Source organism: Erigeron canadensis, chromosome 8 (assembly GCF_010389155.1).
Source record: "Erigeron canadensis isolate Cc75 chromosome 8, C_canadensis_v1, whole genome shotgun sequence".
Taxonomy (NCBI): domain Eukaryota; kingdom Viridiplantae; phylum Streptophyta; class Magnoliopsida; order Asterales; family Asteraceae; genus Erigeron; species Erigeron canadensis.
The window spans coordinates 24,085,652-24,106,767 of NC_057768.1; the positions used below are offsets into that span (position 1 = coordinate 24,085,652).

The 21,116-nt window shown below is 34.4% G+C and overlaps 1 protein-coding gene across 2 annotated transcripts; it reads right to left on the reverse strand.

Moving 5' to 3' along the window:
* Positions 1-2,049: 2,049 nt before the first annotated feature.
* Positions 2,050-9,847, reverse strand: LOC122609906 (FIP1[III]-like protein). Of its 2 annotated transcripts, none has more exons than XM_043782854.1 (8): positions 9,310-9,847; positions 8,715-8,878; positions 8,140-8,266; positions 7,921-7,989; positions 7,361-7,459; positions 7,114-7,280; positions 4,768-6,622; positions 2,050-2,699 (listed from the first exon to the last, which is right to left on the reverse strand). In XM_043782854.1, the coding sequence occupies exons 1-8, from the start codon at positions 9,667-9,669 to the stop codon at positions 2,313-2,315; spliced, it is 3,228 nt and encodes a 1,075-aa protein (XP_043638789.1). In that variant the 5' UTR covers positions 9,670-9,847; the 3' UTR covers positions 2,050-2,312. The 2 variants fall into 2 exon arrangements, with proteins under 2 accessions (XP_043638789.1, XP_043638788.1); XM_043782853.1 differs by having other exon boundaries at positions 7,912-7,989.
* Positions 9,848-21,116: the final 11,269 nt, after the last annotated feature.

A 21,116-nucleotide genomic window follows, 5' to 3' on the forward strand; every position in this document is an offset into this window, starting at 1 on the left:
AAAATCCTTGAACATCAGGTTAATAAAAAGGTGTTTGGCTTTATCTTTTACTACATTAAAAGTTTTTTTTTTCTTTTTCATCTTGATGGAGTCTATTAGTTTATTTGGAGAAATACAATACATTAGGTAACACTAATGTTTTTCTTGTTTATTTATTTACTTTTAATATTGAACATGGAAAGCTTAAAAAGGTTAACATCACCACCTTGGTATTTACTCAAAAAATTTTGTGTTTACACAATTTCTTTTTTTTTTTTTTTTTTAGCTACATACGTAATACGTATTAAAGACCAAGTGTTTAAACTTGTGAGTCAATGCATACAAGTATCTGATATTCCTAGCTTAGACATATTTGACAGTGACCACATGTATTTAAAGTTCAGTTATGGTGAGACGAGGCTTTCTTCTTTAGATCCTTGGTAAGTGGATTTCTAATCGACGAGTTCAACATAAGGATATATTATACGACGAAACTTTCAATGTAATTCTATTAATACAACGTATGTCATACCACCTAATATTTGTTTTTAACTCACACCTAAAAATGGAACCGAGGGTTATTACATTTGGGTCAGGTTTAGCGTTCAAAAGATAAATAAATAAACTTGAGTCAAATAATTAATGGGTGCAGTTTGTTTAAATATGTAGTAGTTGAGTGTAACTTGTTATTAATATGTGATTGCAGGATGGAATTGGTACAAAAACATTACCCTTTTACAAAAAGTTACATTGTCATTATCAACGGTTTATATTTGCAAAAAACTTATGTTGTGACAAACAAATCACTATTTTTAAAAATCCCCAAAACAAATATATTTTTATAAACATGAAGACAAAAAATTACTATTTGTATAAAATATTCATGTGTTAATAATCATTAACCATGTTAAAAAAAAATCATTAACTACTTTTCAATACCTAAGATTTGACAAGCTGAAAGTTGGTGTTTTAAAAGTATTTGTTGCATTAAACTGTATATAAAATTTGTTTGTTTTCCTTCTGAATGTTTGTTTGTTAACAAATAAAAAAAAAAGAAGTCTCTAGAAAACTATGGGTATAAAATAACAAAGAGAAACGACCATTAATAGATCTTCTATCACCAAGCTCGAGTCTTCATCAAAAAGACTGTGCCAGGCCATAGAAGTCTGGCTAAAGTTCGTCTTGTGTCTTGTCACATTTGCAATCATGCTCAATGACATAACTCAAGGACTCAATGTTAAGAACATAGATGACCCGTTATCATAGGCGGAACTACATGGAGTCTAAGGGTAGCCCGGGCTACGGGTACACTAGATCCATGTAGTGTAATTTTTTTTTGAAAAACGATGTATTATTTATTGGTGCTACGGGTCAAACAAATATAGGATACCCGTCAATGTAACTAATTCTAAACTTTTGAAAGATTATCCAAATAATAAAACTCATGAAGACATACCTATGCAATTAAATGATAAATCAAAACTACCAATGTGCCAAAAATTCTTGAAAATCATTAAAAATAGCCAAAAATCTTTAAAAATCGTTTAAAATCATAACAATTTAGTCAGTATCGTTATTTTACGTCGATATAAGGCTAGCCATAAAAAAAATTGTGATACCCGTTCCTTTGGATCTAGGGTCCGCCACTGCCCTTTGTCAAATATCAGAATAACTCTATTGACCAAAACAAACTGTTTAAAACACATGTCATTTGACAACACAAGAAAGTAAATGAACAAAGAAACATGAACTCCAAGTTTTTCTGACAAGCAAATTACACAAAAGTCGATAAAAATTCAGAACCTGAGAAGACTATTCGATTGTAAGTTATCATGAGCCAAATTTCAACTACCAAGCTCAGCATCAAAAAGAAACGTTCCCTCAAGATTTACTGTCATGATGTTATGATAATATATGCAATGGGTACACTGCTTTAAAAATGACCATGGGGAACAATTAGAAGCCCTCATCTTAAAATGATCATATAAAGCCCAGTCTACATGACAAAAACTTAGCTCAAATTAGAAAAGACAGCAGCAGCTAATGAACCAGCAGTTATACTACACTAACTCATCAAAAAATAAAAGAGCACTTATCATTTCCAAAAACGATTTCAAAGTGTAAACATGAGAATTTTATAGCTAGTACTCTTTCCACAAATCTGGAAGAACAACCTGATTATTATGAACAGTAATTGTATGTCTATATGTTTCCCAAAAAAACTAAATTCTCAGCTTGTTTACCTTCATGTGCTCTGCTGTGTCATTATAGCCTGCTTTTCTGATCTAGTCAGCCAATTTCAGTCACAAAAATGAATAGGTTTACTAACGGTTTCAGTTTCCTCCCCATTTCCTCTTTCTAGCTGGTCTGTGTTGCTTCTTTGAAGCCGTCACTTGAACTGAGTCAACAACTGTATCTGAATCCTTTTTAATAGCAGGCTCGTCAAACCGTACTCTTCTTTTTTCCATCTTTGCCATTGCCTCGAGAATCCTAGTATCATCAAACCCAGTTTTTTCATTTTGATTTAGAAGCTTTGTATCATTAACGTGTGCCCTTGCATCAATTTTCATGGGTCCCATATTTACTTCTTTGATTGGAACCTGACGATTCTTGATGCCCAAACGTTCATCAACTGCTTTTATATTAACAGGTAGTGCCACCTTATCATTAAGAGAAGAGCCAGAGGCCACCCTCCCTGCTTTATTGTGCTTTCCAAAAGACTGCATAGTTGATTATCCCATATAAATGTCACAGATTCACAGTTGACAGTAAAAATGATCAATGAAGACACATAATTCAGAAAGAGGATAGTAAGCCACAAAATCATGAAGACAAGATAAAGGTAAAATTACTTGGACGTAACCAAGTTAATATCATATCTGCTAGTCGAGGTAACAATCACAGCCGTTTTACTTATGACTAAGATTCATCTTGTGGTAGGAACCAAGAAACTAAGCTTAAAAAATGGGTCAAACAGGTACATATTCCCCCCCAACACACACAAATATTATTAGTAAAAGAAATCCTCTAGATCCTCTTACTAAAGAAGTTGAACCATTATCGAAATAATATACTGTTTGTAACATATCTGGAACACCGAACACTAATTGATTGAAAGATAGAATCCGGAATAAAAGATTTCTTTGTTCAACCAATAACAACCTGTATAGTACAGATAAAATGACCCGAATTCCCAAATCCTTTTCAACCTGTTAATTGGCCAGCACATTTTGCCACTTCTAATTTTATGTATGAAGATAAATTGCTGAGCTTAAAGCACTAGCTGAAAAAGATTATGAACAACATCTCCCCCCCCAAGACTAAATGTGCCTATGCCAATTGAAACAAAATCTTCGCTCCAGAGTTACACTTTCATGTAGAATGTATGTATTAGTAGTAGAAAAACCTAAATAAGATAGATGAGGCACAGAAATCAATAGAATCATGCTAAGTTTGTGACTTTAACGGTGCTGTGCATTAACTATATAAAAAGATTCCAAAGAGTAAATAGTTTATTAAGTAAATGACTTGCTACATCAAATAGTTCAAATTCTACTCATATATATCAACCATCCAAACCCATAAAAAGTCATATACCAATATCTTATGAAGACAAAATCACTTGATTCTGATCTCATTCTCCAATAGTATGCTTAAAGATCAAGGAAGCAAATAATTAATTATGCATATGACTTGCTACATCTAAATAGAGAATGTGGTACATTTTTATAGGAGGGCTGATATTGCAAGGTCAATACAGAATAAGGATACTTCTATGCACATTGGAACAAGCTAAAGTATAGTATTACCTATCAATAATTCTTGAGGACATGCAAACTTGTCAGTATAAAGGTAGGGTAACAATATTGGTGTCAAGAGCATCACACTGTAACTATATCCTAAAGACAACTCAACACACTTTAACCTAAATGACCATAGCATTGCCTCCCCTTCTAATTTTAGTACCAGAGTATCAAACTATATCCTAAGGACAACTTCACACACTGGAAATCAACTTCCAATGTAAGATGACAATATTGGTGTGAGAAACAGTTGTCAGTCACTAATATGTTTTAATTAATAGTTTGTAGCAACAGTAATGAAATCAAGCATAAGCATGTCATTTATTCCGTAATAATACCCTATCTATAAAGCAAATTATTGTGGTAATATATATGATACTTCTCGGATATAATTATCACATAGATAACTTTAGGGTCGTAACACACTTTCAACAACACTTAAGTATGAATTATTGATGTATGGAGATTTTAAGTGGCATAAGTATTGCCTCTCATAGCTTTATGATTACACAGATGTAACATCCCTTGATTACTTAATGGAATAGATCTTAATAGCTTTGTACATACCAAAGTTGACAATTGACATCTTAGTTAATTAACCTAGATAGCACACTCATTCACAGTCATATTCATTTCCCAAAAGGAAGGAATCGACAATCTAGGTTATTCAAAGACATACATAACAAAACTAGGCGATTAAGCAAGAATTGGATAGCATGTAGATACAACAAAATCTAACATTCTAACATTATCTAACTGATTACTTGGCAGACAGAAAACCATAACAATGATGGAGCTAGCAGACCTATCCTGTCAGAATATATCAATGTTTATCGATGTATGAGGTCCAAAAGAACAAGTGGATACCAATACTTATGAAAGCAGTAGCATTAAAATAAATGAAGGTAGTATTAGAGATATATGGCATACTCTTATACACAACTAAATTGAAACAATACTTGATCCTAAGTTTCTCCGATCTTACCTTTCCTTTCCCAGCCAAGTGTGAACCAAGTGAACTTCTGTAGCTCTGGGATAGTCGTTTATTACCACTAAATGATTCTTTTTTCTGATTATATCTAAATCTGTTTGCACATGGACCATCAGTCAACTGCTCAACATAATCAAGTCCATCTACGACACGTGAACCCCTTGAATCCACACCACGCATGAACAACCACTCATGTGGATCATCAATCGACTCCTCAACATGATCATAAGCAACCCTTTTATGCACTGACACCTTTTCAGGAGGAACTGGCCCTCTCACAGCATAGAACTTAGCATCCTCGTGCCTCAACATATTTTCATCTTCTTTCCATTGCATTTCAGATTGCCAATGGTGCCGTGTTCTTCCTAAATTCACATGACCATCAATATCAGTCATGTGATCTTCTGTATCATAAGATTCAGAGTAGTGTCCTCTATATTTCGTGTGTCTTCTGAATAAACTATTTCCTGGCATCATGTCATCATGCCATCTCTCGTTATTGATATAGGATTCTAATAAAGATCGATGTGCAACATACTCATCTTTTTTGAGCCAAGAATTGTTAAATTCAGAAAGGGGACTACAATCCCTCCCCTTGCTTCTTCCACGTCCTCTAAATTCCCATCTAGTATATGCCACATGCTTTTCATAGTCATGTTCAACCTCATCCCTTTCCATATCATTAAACACAAGAGATCCAAATTGTTCTCTCTGTATATCATCAAAATATTCCCCTTCGAAGAAAAAATCGTCATTGTAGCCCTTACTTTTATTAAACAGATTTTCCTCCCTCCTTTCCCATTGGGCACCCATTTCATCGAGACACCGGTCCCCTGACATTATTCTGTTGTCTTCCTTGTATCTTCTTTGCTCATAATAATAATCCTCCTCTTCTGAATTTCTGAAAACAGGTTGATCCATCTTTTCCCCGAATCTTTCAGTACCCCAATCTTCATAGTCAGAAAATCTTTCACCATACAGATCTGAAAATAGTTCTGGTTTCGAAAAAGATATGTTTTCCTCCCTATAAGGATCAAAAGCATGCAATCTTTTAATCCACCTATGACGGTCAAAACTTGATTCCATATCATAGGTCCCCTCATTATGAGACATTGGGAAGTAATCATCATCTTCATGGTGAGTTTTAATGCTATATACAGGACTACTGTATCTAGCATGATGTCTGTGCTCACCGTATTTTCTTTGGTCATCATCTTCATGGTGAGCTTTAACATTAAATATAGGGCTACTTTGTCTTGCATCATATCTGTGCTCACCAAATTTCCAGTGGTCATCATCTTCATGGTGAGCTTTAATGTTATATATAGGACTGCTGTCTCCTGCATAGTATGTATACTCACGGAGTTTCCTTTGGCCATCTGGCCTTCTTGAGCAGATGTCATCATTTTTATGGTCAGGTTTGGGTATCAGTTCTTTGTGACTATTGTTATATACACGACTATTTCTTCTTGCATGATATCCGTAATCAACATACTTTCTTTTGTCACCCTGCCATCTTGTGTATGCATCATCAATCACACTATCATAATTATGCTTGGAATCTCCTTGGTTCCTAGTACTATATACAGGACTGGTGTGTCTTGCATGATATCTATTCTCACCATATTCTTTTTTGTATATCAATTTTCTTGAGCCCTCTAAACAACTTGCAAGGCTCTTTTCGGGCTCGGATGATTCTGCTATGGATGTCTCTGTGGTACATGTATCCTTAGAGTCATTAGAAGTTTTGATTGCTTCATCAATTCCTTCAGAGCCATCAGAAATATGGTCAATTTCATGATTTTCAGCACTTCTCACCGGCTTACCATTACTTCTTCGATTGGAAGACCTAATCTCATTTAAACAAAAAATAGAAACTGAAGTATCTCAAAGTGGAGCAAGAACAAAACTAACACAATGAAGAACCATAAGAAAATGAAGTAAGAAAACCAAGATGCTAATATGCTAGATGTAATAACAAAACTAATGAACAGACTATTAACAATAAAGCGACCTAACAGGTTGTATAAACTAGAGACCTTAAACACTTTGAGTAACCTTTAAATTGCTCAACTTGTTCCCTTTTTTCAAAAAATTCTTTTTACGGTTCTCTACTCATTTGACATGTTAACAGTTTAATTAACCAAACTGGCAAACTCACACATAATTAGGTAAAATTACTAGAATTGACCCACCTACTTTTATGTGTAAAAGAATAGACTGCCGTCTGCTATAGATAGCCCAAACACTCTTCTTTAACTGTGAGGACAGTGAATAGCAACTAGACTGAAAATTAAAAAACTAATAAACTCTAGAATACTAGCATGATATATCTCACACCTTTTAGGGGCGTCCATCTCCAGATGACTTCCTGCAACAGATTCATCTTCCATTGCACTACCAAAAGAAAGATGATCCCTGCCATCATCATCTCCAGTGTCATTTCCATGATTGGATGTTTCAGGTACAGAACCATCGAGATGCTCCTCTGGATCTGTAATGGTAATCTGTTACAATCATGAGATTAGTGACACATAATAATTAAGTGCTCCAATAATTCAGGCAGATTATAGGCAAAAAGCCATACTTGTATAACATCTGAACCAAGATCCATTTGACGCCATATATCCATGGATGATTGTCGCTCAAAAATGCTTTCTTCTACCTCAATGGCTTGTCCTTTTCCCTGAAACAAGAAATATACAGTGATGACCTCGGAAGTAGAAGTAGACACAGCAAGATGAAAGGTGTCAAAATAAGAGGTTTCAGTTAAAACAGGTAGTTTTTAGTATCAGTTGAAGCGGTCCAATTCGGTTTGGGTTGCACTGCTAAAACTTTTTGTACAACAAAAAAAATAATACTATAAATCACTAATGTGCTAATCATGACTAAAAAAACAAAATAAATTACAATGAGAAATCTACATATTTGAAGAGAACACTTTACATGGTTGTATATATTAAAATAAAAACTATTGAGCAACTTCCAACCCATTTAACCTATTTCCCTTCCAGCTAACTATTTCTAATTGACCTATTTGTGATCAAACACATGCCCAATCGACCCAAAAATGGGTAGAGATTTCAAGCTCTACCAGTAAAAAAATTTATTCACTTAGCAATTTTTTGTTTTGTGTACCGCATCAACCTCTGTTAATTGAGCAGCTTTTGAGTCTGGAGTCTCACTAGGCATAGGTCCTCCATGACGATATTCATCCTGCCCATGAAATCAAATAAGTTTCATCCATCAAAGGCTATGCAGCAACATTTCACCACCAATGATATTTTATTTTTATATCATCCTGGATAAATATGCAATGTTCTTTATACTCACAAAAGAGCTTTACACAAGAAGAGAGTATATTACCACTTGGTTGCAATATAGCCTCCAACTATCTTCATTAAACCCAAAATTAAAGTAGTCTGATATATCTACTCCAGGATTCTTCCAAGGTTTGTTCTCGAATATATCAACATTTACATCTAGTATGTTCCTGTAAGATTTGTGATTCCAGACATGTTAATGAAGAATCAACCATCATATGCAAGATACCCCAGAAATGAAAAAAAGGATACTCATTCACCATAAACAGCAGTTTCTATAAAGCATTAAGACTACAATTTAAGCAAGTAACACCCAATGCCATCTTTCGCGGATTTTGGGTCCTAATACCTTGACGGTGTATGGGGGAGGTTGAGATGTAGACAGCCATATACCTTGACGGTGTATGGGGGAGGTTGAGATGTAGACAGCCTTACCTCCACCTAGGTAGAGAGGCTCCTTCCAGGTTCTATCTAAATAGTAGAGAACGCCCTTTGCATGGGGTCAGGATCGAACCCTTGACCTCTGTCTCCAGAGGCAAAGGTGTTAACCACTTGATCCAACCATGCTACTCATTAAGACTACAACTTGAAACCCCCTTTTCTATGTTCAGTACATACCTAGCCCGGGGAAGTGAGAACCGGTGTCCACTTTGAGCTCCATTCAATCTGGAACCCATTCGTTCATAATACCCGTTGTCCTCCCAAGACAAATAACCTGCTGCTGCCGAAGATCCACCACCTTTTATATCACTTCCATATGCTGCCGACTCCGATCTTAGATACTACAAACAAAAATCCACAGCAAGAATATATCTTATATAAACTAGAACTATAAGTGACGACATAAACAAAGCATTTCAAAACCAGCACTTAGCCACTTACATTTCCCCGTTGATTATTAATACCAAGTGAAAAATGTTGAAGTAGCAAAATAGCTTATAAGTATATAGAATATAAGTCTTTGATAATGTATTCATACAAGTTATCGCATCGCCAAAATTCCTTGAGATACAGGATACATATTATTTCATCTGACTTGTTACATGTTTCTCCAAATTCAATTATATCGAGCCATAAATCATAATAGCCATTTTCCACCCACAGACTCAAAACGATACATTCAAAGCACATTCCACATAAAATGATAAAATCATAAATAAATAATAAAAACTCAAAAAACCTTCACAAGTAAAAAAAACAAAAAAAAAACAACCTTATAAGCCGAATGCGAATTTCTAATTCCGATAACCTCCTCCGTATCGTCTTCTTCGTCTTCAAACTCCTTATTCCGCAAAACCGCATTATTCCGAAAACTCGCAAAACCTTCACCGCTATCACCGTCCACATTATTCAAAACTATATCTAAATCATCATCATCATCATCACTTGATGATGACGTCACCTGTTTATCATCTAGAACACTGGTATTATTTAGGTTTTCGGTTACACACAGTGAAGGTGTATTTGAAGGTGAAGATTGAGGTGCAATGTTAATGGCGGAAATAGTTTCAGCTTCAACATCTGCATATAAATCTCCGAAATCATCATCCTCATTTTCTATTTCATTCTCCATTTTTATTTATAATTATTAATTATTTTTTTCGTGTTTTTAGATTTTGATTTGAACAGAGATTATTGCATTTTTGAAGATTATGAGACGTTTTGTGAGAGAAATAATGTGATTTTTTGTGTGAGATTTTTTTTGGCCCAAAAACCCTACAGCAGAATATTGGAAACCATAAACCCTTTTACCTTTTAGCCAGGGGTAACGGGGTGTTTGGATTAATTTTTGAGTTAGGTATTCAAACCCAACCCGATATTCATCAAGTACCTTATCCGGGACCCATCAGAATAAAGTTATGTCCAAAACTTGAAATTCGACGGGATAGGAAAAACTATTTTTAAAAACTAATTACCAAAACTTTATACATAAAACTAATTACCTATAAGTAAAAGGTAATTGACGAAACCCTAGCCCCGGTATCATAATTAGATACATGTCGACTCACTTCGCATAATCATCTACTAATATACTAAAATAGGATTGAAGGCTTCTTTCTACGACATGTGGCGTAATCCTTACTCGACACGTGTCATTTAGTTTATTAATTAAATTTAGTTAGTTTTTAAATATGTGATAATAATCCTAATCTAAAACGAATATAACTATAATATAATATTTAAAAATTATAATTCTATCTAGATTAAGAATTCTATTCAAACTATGTTTCTTGTTTATATCATAAAACTCATTATTACTAATAAATGTACACACAAAAACAGTCTCTAATATCACGTATATTCACCATTTCAATTTTAATGTGTTTTTATGTATGAGTTAAATTGTTAGGCATATATTAGCATTTCAAACAAAATACAATTAAAGGTTTCCAATCATATATTCAAAATTCACAAACCAAAATCATCATAAATAATAAGTGAAGGATTTGTATAATTATAATCGATTCGTACATCGTACGAGCATTAAGACTAGTTTATAAATATATAGATATAAATATTGATATCGGATTGAGACGGGTCACATGCTCCAATCCCTATCCTAAACAAGTTCGGTTATTGGGTAATCGGGTCGGACATTTTTTACTATCCATATTTTTGAATGTTTTTACCATTAAACCCTTTTCACTTCTTATTCATCAAAGGTTTACTAATTGGTGAATTATATACATAAATATTTTATAAGAAAAAAAATTGTTTTTTTTTATTTTCCTTTTTCATTTTCATTTTTATTTTTAAGTCTAAAGGATGAAAATTAAGAAGCTATTTATTTTAATAAGAAGACAAAAAATTTTTGACTCGGTTTTTGTTTCTATTTTTTGCCTCCATTTTTTGGTTGATTTCAAGTAAATAGTATACTTTCAAATTACTAAGTTTGAACTGGCAATTGGGTTAAAGTCTCATATAAACATCTTTAATAAAATCCGGTTGTAAAGTATTTTCTAAAACCTCTAAAAACGATTATCTTTGTAGTGGTGTGATTTGTTTCATCACAAATTAGCAAAGGATCTATTTTTATCCTTGCTTGATTTCATTGTAAATTATATGTATATAACACATTAAATGAGTAAAACAATCCAGGAAAGTGTTTAAAAACGTAACTTTCAAATGTGCCTTGATCCCAAAGATTGAAGATATTTTACTTGCCAAATGAAACCTTGAGCCAGTGTTTTAAATACCGGTACGTATCGGCCGGTATTACCCGGAATACCGGATACCGGGTGGTACGCCGGTACAACTATCGCGGTATTTTGTTCGATATTTTTACTATTCAATACCGGCCGGTATTTCCGATATTTTCCGGTATTACCAGAATGAAAATACCGGTATTTTATTTATTTATTTATTGAATATTTTTTAACATTATTTTTTGACACTTTAATGTTATGTTTTGTTATTTATAAACTTTAAAACTTATACTTTTTTATGAAATACCTATTTGGTATTATTTTTGACTGGATTGTACTTGTATTTTGACTATTTTCAATAAATTGTAACAAGTTTTGTAGGATTTCTATAAAAATAAAAATACAAAAATTAAATTACCGTGCCGGTATACCATTAATACCGGTAGGACCAAAATAACGGTATTTAAAACATTGTTATTAATTAAATTAATTAAATAGAATTGATATCACAATCACAAAACTTGATATACTGATTATCACACAATACAAAATGTATACAACTATTAAAGCATATTATGACTTGAATATCAAATGGGCTTCATGCCATGTAGCAGAGTAGTCATGCCATTAGCCCATTACAACTTAACTCTCATTTTCCAACCCATGGACATTGATTATTCCGAAAAATTGGACACTGTGCTCATGTCAAGAGTTTACAAGCAATATTAAAAATCAACAGTTAAAATTTTTAATACGTTCATCATGAACGGTTACCGGTTCCTGGCCCAGCCGCCCGGTCATTTGCATATCCGATCCAACAGCCTCAACCGGACCGCTAAAGCTTCCGGTCCACAGAACCCTGTCTCTAAAACCCTTAAAACATTTTTTCTTCTTTATATATCCAAAATCACTGCAAATTTTCAGAAACTTGCATGTTGGTTCCTTTGATCAGGTCAGTTTCTTTTCGGCATTTCGCCAAACATAACCCCCTTTTTCGTTTTACATCGCTTGCCCGGTTACCTTATTCCGATGTATCATCTGCTTCGGGTTCCGAAGAACACCCACCGTTTATTTTTAACGAATGTGGGTTTAAGTTTGATAGTGCCCACCAAATGTTTGATAAAATTACACTTGTTAAAACTTTGGATAAGTTCATAGGACAGCCCAGTAATGCATTGTGCTTGATTAACCATCTGAAAGAATGTGGCTTTAAGCATGATGTGGATACTTATATGGGTGTTATTAGGTTTTTGTGTTATTGGGATATGATGGGTAGGTTAAAGTTTACGTTTTTAGAGGTTATCGAGGATAAAGATGACAACTTTGGGTTTGGTGTTTGGGAGTTGGTTGAACAAGTTTTGAAAGAGGTTGGTTCGGATGGCGAAAATGTGTTGGCTAGAACGATTGATGGGTTGATTAAGGCGTTTGTTAGTGTGGGACGGTTTGATGAGGTTTTGGATGTGTTGGCGAGGATACAAGGGAGGTTTCTTCCGAATATGCGTTCTTGTAATCTGTTTATGAACTTGTTGGTTGAAGAGGGTGCAGTGGATACGTGTTTGGCAGTTTATGAACATTTGAAGAGGAATGGTTTTTGTCCTAACGTGTATACGTATGGGATTATCGTTAAAGGGTTATGCAGGAAGGGATGTGTGAACGAAGCTGGAGATGTTTTTAGTGAAATGAAGGAAGCTGGGTCGAGCCTAATAGTTTCACTTTTGGTTCTTATATCGAGGGGCTTTGCTTACATGGACAAACACATTTTGCTTATCGGTCCCTTAAAATGCTTAGAGAATCAGGCGCACCTGTTGATCTTTTCGCGTATGCTTCTGTCATTCGTGGTTTTGTAAAAGAGTTGAGGTTAAAGGATGCAGAAGATGTGTTTCTTTACATGAAGCAGTTAGGAATCTTCCCGGATGCATATTGTTATAGTGCCTTGGTGCAAGGGTATTGTAATCAAAGGAATGTTTCCAAAGCCTTGGAAATTCATGAGGAAATGCATTCGACCAGTATTAAAAGCAATTGTGTAGTTATGAGCTCAATTATGCAATGCTTATGCCGTCTTGGATTGTTATCTGAAGTTGTTTACCAATTCATAATCTCAATGAACTCAGGAGTTGTTCTTGATCAAGTCTCATTTAATATAGCGATTGTTGCTCTATCTAGACTAGGGAAAATGCCTGAAGCTATGTTGTTGCTAGAAGAGATGAAGCGCTATCAAATTAACCCAGATGTTAAGCACTACACAACTTTGATTAAAGGATATTGTCTCCTTAAAGACCTTAAGAATGCTGAGAAAATCTTCAGTGAGATTAATGACAACGGTCTGAAACCCGATACCATTACTTTTAACGTGCTTCTTGATGGGTTATCAAAATGTGGGTCTGTTGAGAAGACAATGATTTTTTTAAATAAAATGGTAGCACTAGGTATAGAACCCACTAGTGCTACATATGACATAATCATTGATGGATTATGTGAAGGTGGAAAGGTGAAGGAAGCAGGATTTATTTTTGATTATCTTGAAAGAAAAAGCTTCCAAAATTATGTTTCTAAGATGAATGGGTACTGTGACGCAAATGACATAGAAAAAGCATATGAACTTTTTCTTAGGATTTCTAAGCATGGAGAGAACGGGCTTCTAGTGCCAAAAGCTTGTAGTTTTAAACTACTAAGCACCCTCTGTGAAAAAGATGAAACCGATAGAGCGTTAGTGGTATTTAAAACCATATTGAAAACAGAAAATGGGCCGTTGAAAATTATGTGTAGTAAGTTGAATTCTGCATATTGTCGGGCTGGAAATATGAGAATGGCCCGTTGGGTTTTCGATATGATGAAAGCAAGAGGCATAGCACCCGATGTCATATCTTACACGATCATGATACATGGTTATCTTCAGGTGAAACGCTTTAAAGAAGCTTATGATCTTTTCAAAGATATGATAAATCAGGGTATAGAACCAGATATCATAACTTATACAGTATTATTTGACGGGGAATCTAAATTAAACCAGAGAAGCCCTATTAGTGGAGGGAGCAAGAGAGAAGGAAGGGATTTGTCAGCATATTTGGCCAAAATGCAAGACTTGGTTCCTGATGTTATCTGCTACACGGTTTTGATTGACACTTGCTGTAAACTAAACAACCTTTAGGGTGCTATATCTCTTTTCAATGAAATGATAGAAAGAGGTCTACAACCAGATACTGTAGCCTACACAGCTCTTATAGGTGGCTATTCCTCTCGGGGTTTTGTAGAGGCTCGGACACTCTGATGATATGCTATTAAAGGGGGTCCTCCCGGATTCTAGAACCATGGTAGCTCTAAAGATGATGAAAGGCAGGAAAATGCGAGTTGAGGACTGAGGTGTTTGTCAACTCTTCACAAAATTTAAGTGTTAAACAAATAAGTGCCATGCTCAAACCACCAAATTTAATCATGCAGCATGATATTTTAATGCTGGTTTAAGAACTATTACGTTTTTTATCCCACTTTTCATTGTTTTTTTATGTCAGCTCTTTACTTGTATATATAATTAACTTACTCCTGTACTTTTGTTTAGTATTTAATGTATAGGAATTAATTTTTAGTAATCTCAGTCTTCTGTTCTTTTTAGTGCAGCTGAGACAAATACTTAACTATAACTGAAGTAGAAACAAAAATGAGGAGTAAGAGATCATTTTAGGAAAAATAAAAAACAATATAAGTGTGTCATCTCTAGAAAGAACATTTATTGAATCAGAGCACTTGTATTGGCAATTTTTTTTTATCATTCTTAAAGTTTCTTTTCCCCATTAAATAACTCTTTAGTTACCAAGTGTAGGCAATACCAAGTTATACTTCTCGGAGAGCTATCTTTGATCATTTTATTCGAACACGTGCTGAAGAAGAACGTAAAGGAAAACGAGCAGCACAGAAAGCTGCAATTGAAGGTTACAAACAGTTACTGGACGAGGCGAAGGAGGTTTGGTTTAAGTCTGTCTCTAATTTAAGTCTCAAAAGTTTCTTTCAAACAGTCTATTCCATAATTCCAAAGTAGATCTTGCATGATTGGATTTTTGATTTGTTGGATTCTGTCTCATCTTTCAGGATATCAACCACAACTCTGTCTATCAAACATTTAAAAGAAAATGGGGTCATGATCCTAGGTTTGAGGCTTTAGACCGGAAAGAGCGTGAAGCTCTTTTAAATGAAAGGTAATTAACCTTTTTAAATTGCAGAATATGATATTTTTTTAAAGATAGTTGTCAACAAAATGCGGTTCAATGAATATGTTGATAATGCAGAATCTCATCTTTAGTGACTTCTTCATGGGTATTCTGGAATATTGATAAATTCTCTGCTTGTTTTATTGTTTCAATATAATTTCAGAGCTCTGATGTTTTCATCTTTTTTAGAATTCTTACACTAAAGAGGTCTATTGAAGAAGAGGCTCGTGCAAAATGTGAGAGTTTCAAGTCGATGCTTCGCGATAACAAGGACATATCTCTAAATTCTCATTGGTCTAAGGTTATTAATACAAGCTCATACATGATTGCAAGATTTCAGATATTATATGTATTTATATAGAACTTTGGGTCTTTGGTCTCTGATTATGTATTTGTATGGTTTCTAAAATTTGAACTTCAAGGTCAAGGATATTTTAAGAAATGATCCCCGATACAAATCTGTGAAGCATGAGGATAGGGAGGCTTTATTCAATGAATATATCTCTGAGCTAAAGGAGTCTGAACAGGAAGCTGAAAGGGCTGCGAAGGCAAAACACGATGAGGAGGTAATAGAACAGGCTTTTTATTTGGGTATTTGGTCCAAGTTATATAATTGTGGTTTCTTAACAGTTGTTTTATGCAATCACACTGGTAGAATTCTAGGATCCTTTTGGGTGTACAGTGGGCGTTGGTTGGCTACTATGTCTACACTATCTTCTACTGTAATTATTGCAATCACATTAACCGTGATATTTTGAGCTACATCTACATGTTACATAGTGTTCCTTAGTTTTAACTTTTAATAGTTGTCTTGTGGATGACACTTCAAATATTTGCAATAATAACGTAGAGTATTGCTTAATACATAATTAATTACAGGATAAGTTGAAGGAAAGAGAGCGGGTACTTCGTAAGCGGAAAGAGCGTGAAGAACAGGAAGTGGAGAGGGTGCGTTCAAAAGCTCACAGAAAGGAAGCCATTGAATCATATCAAGCATTACTTGTAGAGACAATCAAAGATCCTCAGGTACCTCTTGATCAAAATTTTTAAGTCAAATTTTGTATGTTTTGTATTACAGTTGTCCACTTGTCCTAAATTAAGAAGCAAAGTTTCGGCTCAGATTGTTAATGTATGTGAATGCTATAAGTTCTCTACCATTTAAACAAATACTCCCCACGCCCTAAAATATGTTAACTAGACAAACACAAGGTTTATGAAAAATGCAAATAACACACCTTACTTTTTACAATGTTTACAGTTTTGCCCTTTGCCGTTTATTGATATTTCTTCGAGTTTTGTAATCGCTGACTCTAATCATGGATACTTGATCGTTGTGTATTACCTTTTTAGCTGTGGAATTATTTTGGGATATATTAAAAAAGTAAAGGTGCAAAGTTATTCGGAATGGAGAGAGTATACACTGTCTATGCTTTCCTCATACAACACCACAGAAAACACACCCATGCAATCTGTATATGAAACTACCCTGATTTAGTTATTTAGATGATTTCGAGACCATTATTAGTAATGCCACCTGTTTTTCTGTCATACAGGTTTCATGGGTGGATGCGAAACCTAAACTAGAGAAGGATCCTCAAGGGCGTGCAGGCAACCCTTACTTAGATCAATCAGATCTTGAAAAGCTTTTCCGTGAACATATTAAGTTATTCTATGACGTAAGAAATAAAGCCTGTTATGACTATGTTAATGCTCTTTTGTTCGCAAATTTAGGTTTCCTTGGCAGTTTTTACTGCATTTTTTTTTTTATCCTCAATTAGTTATTATCTTTGGAAGGAAAAAAGGGGGGGGATGGGTGGGTGGGTGATGCCGTGACGGGTGAAAGCTGGTTTGGGTTAATATGAGTCACTATTAGATGGGTCGTGTTGACGGGTGAAATGGGGCTTGGATTAGAAAATTATATTATCACTATAACAATAATAATCAGAATCTTTGGATATAGCTATATACGGGGTGACGAATTTGTTTGCACAAAAAATAGACATCGGGTGACATCTAACCTGTTCGTTGTGTTTCTTTTTTGATTTTACCCATTTGGTCCATTTGCGATAAATACAACCTAAATAGACCCACTCACCCATTCATAAAAAAGATGTCTAAACTGCGACTTCATTCAAGCCTTAGAAGATTTGCCTTTTCTAAACCTGATATTTTTCCATATTTCTTCAGCGATGTGCACACGAATAGAGAGCTCTGTTGGCTGCTGTGATAACCACAAATGCAGCTAAAAAAGGATATGAAGGTGGTAAGACGGTTTTTACCTCATGGTCAACAGCGAAACACCTTCTCAAAGATGATGCCCGATACAACAAAATGCCTAGAAAAGATAGGGAATCTTTGTGGCGGCGGCATGTCTATGACCTGCAACAAAGGCGGAAGTTAACAGTTGACGAAGACTCGGAAAAGGATGGAGATGGTAGAATAGTAAGCTCAGTTGATTCTAGGAAATACATTTCAGGTCTAAAAGAAACCATGATCGCCGATAGCTTTGTTTGGGACTAGATCCATTTTACATCTTATCTCCGATAGTTGCTGTTTGTGATCTCATATATTGTTTTTCTTAGTATTTCTGTATACTATGTTATTGCTATGGTGGTCCCATATCATGTCGGTGAGGTGCTTCTATGCGGTAGTTGATTGTGGTCAAAACAAGAATTTAGTCATCTAGTCTATATATGTCATTATATTGCTCTTGTTTTTAGACTACCGGAATTAGTTTTATTGCCCATTGCGCATCCCAGACTTGAGAAAAAATGTTTGTACAAATGTAGCACTTGGATGATGCTCCGCAAGATCATGTTGAAGGTTGTGATGGGTGTTTCGTTATCTTATAGTTGTCTTTCTCTGAAGGTGTATTCACATCTTTCAGAACGTGTTCATCCTGAAATGTTTTTTCAGTGACAGGTTCGATATCCTTTCAAGATTGTTGTAGACTGGTAGTAACTAAAATACATTAATTTATATGTTATGAGTATATAAATTATATTAAACGAGGATAACTGGACAAGACAATAAATTTGAGTTTATGACTGCACAAACCTTATTATAATTTTTGTTTTTCATTATATATATATATATATATATTTGAATGGCAAAAGTATTTATTTATACAGAATCAACTAGCAAGATACTAGATCGCTAAAGTACAAAGAATACAATTTAAAATACAATAATTTATGGGCCACAAATCTAACCTTACCGGTCTCTAGAAGACTCTCCCCTAAAAATACACATACAACAATTCATCTTTATTTAGTAATAGATTTCAGTGGTAATTTAGATATTACGAGAGTAAGTACTCGCGTGTTGCGGCGGTGAGATGGTGGGGTGATGGGTCATAAAGTGTGATAGCCAAATGCCTTAATGTACGGGTTCCGCCCTCGAATTTAAAAATTCGTCGAAAGTATATCGAATGACATCTTGCATGAAAGAATATGAAATTTTAAGAACACTCATATAATTTTTATAAGTTATCGATATCCGGTTTGTGAGATAAATGATTTTGAATGAATTGGAGAAATAAATGATTTATGGATGAAAGAGAAAAAAGATAATTGGTTGAGATTTGAGGAGAGAAAAAAGGTAATATAGTTATTTTAGGTAGATATAGAATTGATAGGGGCATTTTTAAAATGTAAATGTTGAAACTTAAAATTTAGACATGAATTTTTTATTTTATAATATAATATAGATATAGATATCAAATATAAAGCTAAGTCAATAAGAAAAAATAGCTTCATTAATTAAACTCAAAAGTTTCCTTTTTGATTCATAGTTGCATAAAATAACAAGTTCGAGTTTATCAACTGCAAAGCGGTTAGCCAAACCTCTATTTTTAATTCACAAAACCTTCTAAATCGTTTTTCATTTTGACACAAAGACTATTTTCATTGACGTGTTGTTTGGAATCTTGATTAATACATTTTCGGATAATACAGAATGGAAATAAGAACCAACCATCAATAGGGGGATTGGTATTTAAAGGGACTTAAAGAATAGAAATAAGAGAGTTTGCAGGACTGCCCAACCCTGACGGCCTGACTCATACTAAATATGACCCTTACAACCCAAAATTTGGTTCCTGCTAACCAATCTTAAAATGCAAATCTGTCACGCGTGGAGAAAAAGTTCCACATAGGAGACCATAAGATAAAAAATAAAAGAATTCCATGCAAAAGTATCTCTAAGTAAAAAATAAAGGTTCCAAATAATCATCAATATAAGCAAGGCATGGCCAATGATCCTAACTAGAGTCGAACTAACCCCAACTTCCATTTGAAAAAGAAGATGGAGGAAGGAATATCAAGATATGAAACCGGCCCATGTTTCTTTTATTCAAATGTAGGTTACTCCCTCTGTCATCTTATATTAAAGTTTTATAATATTGAAAGAGTATGTGAAAGGTGTTGTTAAGTGATGTTTTGAATATATATGAAAGTTTTATAATATTGAAAGAGTATGTGAAAGGTGGTAATAATGTTATGCATGAAATGTATATATATATGAAGTGTAAAATGGGATGGGTTCTTATATTCTGCATGAATTTTGGTGTGAAATGTCACGAGTTGTTTAAATCCAAAAGTCTTGTGATTTCATAAACATCCAAAAATATAGACATTTCAAATCAAAGAATGTGCTTGTGAAAATTAAAGAGGTCATGTAAAAACAGAAGAAAGAGAAGGCTGGAAATGAGACATTTGATGCAGGGACGACAGAACAGAGAGCCGGTCACTTAGATACCGGTTTTGAATGTATAGAAGGAGGACCGGTGTCTAAGACACCGGCTTTGCTCAGAAAGTTGCCACCTCGACGAAGACCGGTGTCTAAGACACTGGCTTTTCCTCCAAAAAGTTAAAACCGGTGTCTTAGACACCGGTCTTCGTAGTTTTACAAAGTTCGTATATACACCAAATGCCTCCAAAAACTTCTCATCCGTACAAAAACTTCCCCTTACAACCTAAAATTTGGTTCCTGCTAACCAATCCTAAAATGCAAATCTGTCACGCGTGGAGAAAAAGTTCCACATATGAGACCATAAGATAAAAAAGAGAAGAATTCCATGCAAAAGTATCTCTAAGTAAAAAATAAAGCTTCCAAATAATCATCAATATAAGCAAGGCATGGCCAATGATCCTAACTAGAGTTGAACTAACCCCAACTTCCATTTGAAAAAGAAGATGGAGGAAGGAATATCAAGATATGAAACCGGCCCATGTTTCTTTTATTCAAGTGTAGGTTACTCCCTCTGTCATCTTATATGAAAGTTTTATAATATTGAAAGAGTATGTGAAAGGTGTTGTTAAGTGATGTTTTGAATATATATGAAAGTTTTATAATATTGAAAGAGTATGTGAAAGGTGGTAATAATGTTATGCATGAAATGTATATATATATGGAGTGTGAAATGGGATGGGTTCTTATATTCTGCATGAATTTTGGTGTGAAATGTCACGAGTTGTTTGAATCCAAAAATCTTGTGATTTCATAAACATCCAAAAATATAGACATTTCAAATCAAATAATGTGCTTGTGAAAATTAAAGAGGTCATGTGAAAACAGAAGAAAGAGAAGGTTGGGAATGAGACATTTGATGCAGGGACGACAGAACAGAGAGCCGGTCACTTAGATACCGGTTTTGAATGTATAGAAGGAGC

Excerpts from the sequence above, each read along its gene's own strand:
- LOC122609906 (XM_043782853.1), bottom strand. The coding sequence starts at position 9,669 with ATGGAGAATGAAATAGAAAATGAGGATGATGATTTCGGAGATTTATAT. Across the intron at positions 8,879-9,309 it reads ATTCGCATTCGGCTTATAAG|TATCTAAGATCGGAGTCGGC; the intron begins GTTGTTTTTTTT and ends TTTTGTTTGTAG. Across the intron at positions 7,281-7,360 it reads TTGGTTCAGATGTTATACAA|ATTACCATTACAGATCCAGA; the intron begins GTATGGCTTTTT and ends TGATTGTAACAG.